General features: G+C 42.6%; 1 protein-coding gene across 3 annotated transcripts; it reads right to left on the bottom strand.

Moving 5' to 3' along the window:
* Window positions 1-1,850: 1,850 nt before the first annotated feature.
* Window positions 1,851-7,962, bottom strand: XTBD1 (XRN2 binding domain containing 1). 3 transcript variants are annotated; one of them, XM_055431434.2, is made up of 4 exons: window positions 7,702-7,940; window positions 6,260-6,359; window positions 4,049-4,263; window positions 1,851-2,189 (listed from the first exon to the last, which is right to left on the bottom strand). In XM_055431434.2, the coding sequence occupies exons 1-3, from the start codon at window positions 7,938-7,940 to the stop codon at window positions 4,072-4,074; spliced, it is 531 nt and encodes a 176-aa protein (XP_055287409.1). In that variant the 3' UTR covers window positions 1,851-2,189; window positions 4,049-4,071. The 3 variants fall into 3 exon arrangements, with proteins under 3 accessions (XP_055287409.1, XP_055287412.1, XP_088694783.1); XM_055431437.2 differs by lacking the exon at window positions 4,049-4,263 and having other exon boundaries at window positions 7,702-7,962; XM_088838657.1 differs by lacking the exons at window positions 4,049-4,263; window positions 6,260-6,359.
* Between the last annotated feature and the right edge of the window lie 442 nt (window positions 7,963-8,404).

Here is an 8,404-nt window from a genome sequence, read left to right as displayed (position 1 = left end):
AGGTCTGAATTGCACAGGTCTACTTTACATAAATTGTTACCAATAAACAAGGACCTGCAGTACTACATGATCTGCAGTTGACTGAATCCATGGGTTGTTGTTCCTCTTATTAATTGTAGTTGCTTCTCAAAAGGTCTTGAGACTTAATGTCTTTAACAGATGAGAGCCTCTCCTAGTCATTACTTGAAGTAATACTTTACCATGTCCCTTTGTATAATCTCACTAGATCCTCACTCCATTTTCTGGGCAAGACTATATATGAGGAGACCAGTAGCTTGTAGCTTGTATCTTACCTGTGAGCTCCTGTTTGAAATCTAAAAATGGGTCATTTTACTTAGGCTACCAGGGGTGCTGCAAATGCAGAATTTTAGATTTCTATGCCACTTTGTGTTCCAAGTAAACAAAGGATAAAAGTCTAAAATATTGATTAATTTTATAGGGGAGATAGCCACAGAGGTAAAGGTAAGATGAAAAACAGGCAGCTTATCCTAGGGAGAGTAATGGGATCCTGAAACAGAAAAAGGATATCAAGTGAAAACAGTCTCAGTGAACTCTTAACTCTCATTAGTTAAGAGTTTATCAATATTGGCTTGTTAATAACAAATGTACCATACTAATGTAAGATGCTAATAATAGGGGAAACTGCAGAGTATACAGGAACTCTAAACTCTTTTTACAGACTTGCTGTAAACTGTTCTAAAATAAAAAAAGGTTTTGTTTTTTTTAAAGGCAGTTTAAGTTGAGGAAATAATGAGAGAAAATCCACTAGAAAATGATATCAGAAAACTTGATTAACTGGCGAAGTCTTCAAAAATAAGCTGAATTTGCAATGGATGTCCTCCTGATAGGGTATATTATTGAATATTTTATTGGGGAATTATATCTTTTAGAGGCCAGGGCTAACTGAGCACCATGCTTGGCCCTTAATCCTTGTCACAGGTCTTTGTGGTAGCTATGATTATCATTTTCCAGGAAAGGCCACAGGAGAGAAGTGACTTCTCAGAGGTCCCAAGGTCTTCACTTGGCCCACCCTAGTGGTCACTACAGATCAGAGCTAGAAGCTACCCAGAGATGTGGTGTGCGATTTGGCCTCAGCCTTGAATCATGGGTGAGAGTCGTCCCCCTTCTCTGCCAGGCACCAGGCTCCCAGTCACTCTCCTCTTTAGCACTTTGGTGTCCTGAGTTCACCAGCAGATTAAACTCAGGCAGGCCCACTATCATATCTTGCCACTATCCCCAGTACCAAGCACAGTGATAAGGGAATCCTGCCATGACTGACTGTTACACTGCTGTCCCTACATGAAGTCCTCGGTATTTATGCTTATAGATAAGCATGTAAGAGAGTGGGTATTAAATAAGAGGAACGGGGCTGGGGATAAGAAACATACATCAACTGAAAGAGGGAAGTTAATGAGAACTTCAGAGCAAAGCAGCACTGTACTAAACAAGTGTTTCTTGAGGGATTGTACAAGGCAATTCCTCAAGTCTAGAAAACCAAACCTCAGGCTCCCTCCAGGAAAAAAGAATATGGGCTTTTTACTCAGCAGCCTGGAAGGCCTTATAGAGACCAAGCTCTGGAATCTTGTTTCAGTGAGTTTTAAAATAAGGCTTTTTTAAAAAATAATAATAATAAGGCTTTTTAAAAAATAAGGCTGCCTCTTCCCATGAGCTGGTAAATAAACCTGAAGCCCTATGATTTTGATTTTCACTCATCTCTAAAAAAGGTGAAAAGTGTGTGGAAACAGGGTATATGGATAGTGTAAACTTCAGGTAGGAATAAGGGATAGGATTTGCCTCAGTCAACAGAGAAAAAAGACTATAAAGCAGAATCACACTTAAAAGGTACACCGTTGAAAAATCCAAAGTGTATAATTCATAACCTGCCATTATTACATCAACATAAAAAAAATAGGCATTTTAAACATTTTGACCAACAAAAGAGGGCATGATTTATAAATACATAAATATCCATGCATACTTTTACAATGATAGTTACTAGAAAAATGAGAACTTTAAAAATGCCAATCTAGACAAGATTCCCTTTCATTCTAATTGCCTCTTTCCTACATGTTGTTAATACCAAGAGTCTTAAGAGGCCGCTGAGGTCAATGTCGCATTCATGCCAGCCTCCTTTCCAAGCCTGTAACTAATGATGAAAGGGTGATGAATCTTCTGCCTTAGCTTTGATGCTAGGAAAAAAAAGAAAAAGTTAGTAGCCATGTAGTTTAATGAATCAAATTCATAAGTAAAAATACAGCAATGATACAAATTTTATGTCCTACCCAGATGGTATGTAGGTAGACTCAGAAATTAAGATTTTACTATATACAGAAGATACAGCAAAACACTGACCATACCATACATTTGGAAGCCAGATTTTTCCTTTTGTCACCTGTGATCTGTTAATGTTCACAATTTACAGTGATAACAGAAATACTTAAAAAATAACTTTTTCCATGGCATGCTCTGCAACGAAGGCTTCTAAAAACAGAATCACACAAGCCCTTTATTGTTCTAAATTAAAATCAGTTGAATCCAGGTAGTAATTCACAACATTTCACATTGACTCAGGATATTTAGAAGATGTGAAGGTTATGTGTTTCTGAATTTCACACTATTAGAAACTGTAAATGCATGTCTTCAAATAGTGGTGAACTGAAGCAGACACATTCTTTCTGGGTACTCTGTAGCACCTTTTGGTAAATTTAAACTTGACTTTAGACAACTTTTAAGCAGGGTGTGAAGAAATCATTTTGGCTGTCACCTATTTGAATGGATTTCCTTAACATTTAGCAGTGCAAGTGAGTCAATCAGAGTCTTTTTAACAATCAGTTTTCAAGGTATGACCTATGACAGGCTTAAGCCTGTCATATCGGTCTTTCATAAGTGAAGAAGCAAAATTCCTCAGCAATAGCAAAATATAAGAGGTCTTGCTCCTTTGAGGAGAATGCAGTTATCACCTAAAGAAACCATCTTTATTCCAAAGGGAAAGAGAATCCCGTAAGCCCTCTCTTCAATTTCCAACAGGACAGACCAAGACGACAGCAGCAGCAGAGCTGCCCCTGGCTTTGGCTGTTTCGAGTCTGGTCTTTGACACTAGTGTTGGTAGGTGATTCACTCATGCTGGGCACCAGGCAACAGATTGGCCCGTAGGGTCAGACACAGCTCTTCTGGCTGGTTCTATTTCTGTGGATAAAGGGAAAAAGAAAGGTAGCTCCACCAAGCATTTATCTTAGGATCCAGGACAAAACCTGATTTAACTACTCTGGCAGGCTGAAAAAATTTTTTTAATACTCACAAATACTTGCCATCTTACTAGAATCACATCTCCTTCCATCAGTGGAGTGGCTGCTCCATTACTTTAGAGCTTGCCAAGACTGGATATAATGTACAAGAAGAGAAATTCTCTGAAAGGCAAGCACACTTTTCTAACTTCCCTTCCACATTTCATATTTAGTCACTTTCCATACCGCCATTTTCCCTCCTGGATAAAAACTGTTCTCAGGAAAAATGGAGTTATTAAGTGGACAGATTCTTTCTAAGACAATGCCTTGGAAATAATATAAACAGTCTCAGTAACAACACCGTTCCTGAGTGAGCTGCTGCACTTGGTTATTACTGCACATTAATGGGTAATGTGGTCAATCACAAAGTTCTGCCGGTAGGAACCTTGGGAGGGCCATTAGATAATTGAGATTGTTCAATATATTTGTGTTTGAATCCTCTTATTTCCGAAGAAAAATCATACACTGCAACTGACAAATACCACCTGTCAGATTCCCATGCTCATTTATCAGATTTGCCCACACCGCCCCCCCTTAAAAAAAAAAAAAAGCTGGACAGACAGTTTTACTGGCCTTAAAAGTGCCAAATAGCCATAAAGTATTTTTTAAATCTTTAAAGAACTTATGTCTCTAAGTAATCTTCACTATCCAGTCTCTGTATACCAATGATGTGAGGCGATTCATTTCCACTTGGTAGCTAGCTTCAAAACCCAACTAAAAACTCTTAGAGCTAAGGATCAAATCAGCGCAGAACCATAACTGACCTTTTCACGTGCATGGCTCAACATCAAGGTTCTTTATTTTGTTTTTTCGTCTCTGGGCTGGCAATGGTGCTTAATGTTTGCCAACCTCTATTACATGCAAAAACTTCAGGAAAGACACACACACAAACTGCTGCAAAGCCCCCAGGGCTGTCTTTCCAGTGGGCATTCAGGGTGGCTTTCAGAAGAGAAGGGACAGCCTTCAACACACCACAATTCTGTCATGGAACAGGTGAGAAAAGACTCTTTACCAACTGGCAAAACACTACACATCCTCCAAGTATCTCACTTTTCAGAATCTACTTAGCTTCATTTTCAGTGACACTGACAGTCTAAAATTAAACTCGGTTACTAAAAAAACCTAAGTTTTATTTGAAGGAAGTTCAAACATACATAATCCAAAAGTGCCATAGAAATGCAGCCACCCTGAAGGCTTCTTCCAGGTAACTAGGTGCCAGTGATTAGTCTGATGGCACAGCTGGCTTCAAGGATATCAAAGTTCATCTCTGAGGACTCGACTCTGGAGGCTGACACTGCGAGTGTCAAAAATGAACAGGGGATTCAAAAATGAACCCAGGACAGGGGTTCCCTACATTTTTGAGGTTCCAGACCCCTTTACAAAATGTTTAACAGTTTAGAAATTCTTCCCCTCACCACACACACATACTTCTTCACTCTGGTCTATGGATAATGTCAGGGACATGCTTGTTAATTACAAAAACTCCTTAGTCTCATCTGGAGTCTGAAACCCAAAAATCATGAAGTGTTATGACCTCCGATATCCCAGCATGACTGTAAAGAGAGAAATATAATATTTATGAGGAAAACAGATCTTAGAGAGGGCAGACCACCTCTTAGGAGCAAAAGTCGAGGAAAGAATTGGCCATGAGCAGTCAGGAAATGAAAGCTCACCCTATTCCCTGCCTGCCCCTAACCCATGGGGTGCAATAAGGTGGCCAGAAATTATCTAACTGTCCCATGCCTGGGCCCAAGGAACCTCACGACCTGTATACTAAGGGACTTACCTCAGGTTTTTTTTTTTTTAATAGGAGAATTCCAAAAGTCAAAAATTTCCAATTCCCAATGGCTCCCTGGCTACAAACAGTAGCCCTGTTAACAGCTGATATGAAAACAAAATAGCCCCTTGAACTCAACCTGAAACTTTTAATTCTAGATTCAGTTAAAAAACAATACTTTTAAAAGGAAACTCTCTGAAACCAAGTGGGGTTTGCTGTTCGGGGCTGAAGTACTTTCGGGGCAGCTAAGGATTTGATTAGTTCCCGACACCCACATTGAAGGGAAACTTTTTCTATGCCCTGCTTCCCAAAACAAGACCCAAGTGGGGTGAAGCAAGTGTTTGCCTATGTTTCTGAGATGAGAACTAAAAGAGGCTAGCAGCCTTCACTCTTTTGCTCAATTTTGTAAGCATTTTCTGAGCACCTTCTCTAGTGTATGCCTATACCAGGTTTCAGAGTTAAAAGGATTAATATCTTAAGCACCATCTCATCTCTCAAGAAGCTTACCATGTGCCCTTAAAAAGGTCTGGGTGTAGTGCTATGGGGGATGAGAAAACAATTAATTCCACTGCCCAAGGAGACCAGGGCAAATAAGAAAAAGCCTATCTTGGGAGACAGTAAAAAGTATCCTCTGAGCTTTCTTCTGCCACACACTCTATGGTCCCTGCCCCCACAGGCAAATTCAAGGCTTGACAGGCAACAGCTCACTATAGAAAAAATTCACAGCCTCAGATCAGGCCAAGCCTGGCAGAAAAGAAACAGTTATGATGTGTGGATATCACACCATCCACATTTCCATCAACAAGTCAGAGAGGCCAAACAAGTCTGGTGGTGACCTCAACCACTGGGATAAGGATAAGTTAATGTTTATCAATAAGATTTTTTAATAAGTGGGAAACTGTAGCACTCTAACCAACATTTTCTTGAAATTCAAGTAAAAAGCTCAAAACAGAATGTTCCTAAAGGAACTCAAGAGGTTGAATTTATGTGTTACTCCACGCACAATGTGTAATTTACCTACTGAGTTGTTGTCTGGTTATGAAAAGGTTTAAACCAGTTACAGAGAAATAAAATGAAAGGGCTTAGATTGGGGTAGTAAACAAGAGCATTCAGAAAACAATACACTCTAATACATCACCATAAAGGCAGGGGCCATTAGCTCTATACCATTTCAAATGCACTTGGAAATCCTGTTTACCTTTTTCATTAATTTACTTCTGGTAGTAAACTGTGGCAGGTCTTCCACTTCAATCCCATCAGCCATTTCCATCACCTTGTCTAAAAGGTCTTTGTTGTAACTGCACAATAAAAAGTAGCAAGATAAAAACCCTGGAAGAATTATTGTCACTGTGGGCTAAAAAGAAATTGCAGGTAGCTGGACTATAAACTCAACTCTCAGAGGAACGACTTGATACTACTGGGGATACTGATAGATGTTCAACATCAAGTTAGAAAATAGTTCTTCCAGGTGTGGCTACAGAAACAGCACTAGGAATGCCAACAGAGCAGGTGTTGTAAGATTTACAAAACAAGACTTACAAAAACAGAAGCACTGTACATCTGGCAGCACATATTCATGGATATGGTATGAGGACCAAAGTTTTTTTTTTGAACATGTGGAATACTGGTCTAATGAAAATGACATTACTTGTTCATTTGTCCAATATTCTTACTTTTGCCTAATCTTGCATCTTGTTGACTAGAATTTACTAGGGGCACCTGGAAGTAAGAGAAACGGGAGGGATACAGCAGGCACTGCTTCCCCAAATCCTGTTCCAATAACTCCCCAAATCTGAAAGCAAAACCAAGTGGTTTAGGACTGGAGGGGCCGTGTGACCACACAGCCATAAGGAGCAGAGAGACCACAACTAAGTCAAGGAAGTCATTTCATTATCCTAACCAGAACCTCAGGAAATGCTAAACAAAAGGATGGAGCCCAAAGATTTGCCACCCGCTTCATGGAGTGGTAGAGTGCCATATCTCAAGCATTTCAAGCACAGTTCCTTGAAGGCATTTGTTATTTTCATAAAAGGAAAGGTAGGGAGGCAAAGAGTGCTTCTTGCTACTGGGTCCAGCAGGCTAGGATGTGAGAGAAAAAGCCAAGGGCCACAAACTACATCCTGCCATAAATGGTAAAACCCACCAATCCTGCCAGAAGCTGCCTGGTCCTAGGTATGTCTCTTTCCCTCTCTTCAGCTGCTTATGTAAACTGGGGGGTCTCAGTTTCCGTCCCTGCACGTTTGCCACGTGGAAGAAAGGAGCTAATGAACTTAAAATTATGCACTCAGAAAGAGGATGATTTGAAGTAATTACAGTAATAATACAAACAAAATATCTGTATTACAAAATAATACAAACTCGAACGCCTAGCATGAATAGGGCTCTTCTTGCTAGATGACAGCCTGTGCTAAGTGCTTTTCACCCTTTACTACTGTAGTCATCACAATTCATTTTCCAGATGAGAAAGTCGAAGCTCTGAGAGATTAAGTATCTTCTCAAGAATTGGCTAAAGTGGGACTCTGCCTTAGGCCTGGCTAGTACGACTGGACACTGGGGACGGGGTCACCCTTGGGCAGGGGTTAGCCCTGGGGCTAGGACTGCGGGTTGGGACAGGGTCAGTTAGGCGGCAGGGGTCCGCACCTGCAACCCAGGAAGAGGTGGTTGGCCCAGACCATGGAGAGGGACAGCAGCTGGTCCAGGCGGCCGCCGCCGTCGGGTGGATCGCGGTAGTCGGGCAGGTGGCGCAGGATGAATTCCATGCGGGCCTTCCATTGCTTCTCGCTCTCCGAGTAGGTGCGGAACTGCTCAGCGAAGTCAGTCGCTCGCCGCACACCCGAGATTAGCTCCTCCACGGCAGCCGCCGCCTCGCCACCCACCATGGCGCCCTCCGCCGCTAAGGGCCGGACCCGCCCGCCGCCTTCCCGACATGCACGGCGCCACCGCGCTGCGGCTAGAGGGGCAGCGGCGGCGCGAGACTGCGCAGGAGGATTGGTGTGGAGCGCCCTCGGCGGGCGCGGCGGCCTCAGCCAGCCCGAACCGGCACCTCGGACCTGCAGCCGGCGCCTCCGGAGTGGCTCTACCTCAGGGCCTCAGCGGCAGTTCTCACTGGGCCCGGTGGGAAACCAGTAGGGAAACGGAGGCCTTCCCAAGCACAGAGCAAGGACGGCCCTCGCCCGTTCGGCAGCTGGATGTCAGTCAGGGCTTTTACTGTGTCCTTGACCTGGGAATTCCCCGAGCACCCGGCCCGCGGGACCGCTGCCCACAGTTCCCAGGAATCACAGGTGTAGCTGCTCAGGGTCTACTTTTATCCATTCCCAGGGGCCTTGACACTCCACCCAGCTTG

Source organism: Moschus berezovskii, chromosome 8 (assembly GCF_049115385.1).
Source record: "Moschus berezovskii isolate FMDL1 chromosome 8, NW_MosBer_1.0, whole genome shotgun sequence".
Taxonomy (NCBI): domain Eukaryota; kingdom Metazoa; phylum Chordata; class Mammalia; order Artiodactyla; family Moschidae; genus Moschus; species Moschus berezovskii.
This window is presented reverse-complemented; position numbering and strand designations above follow the sequence as displayed.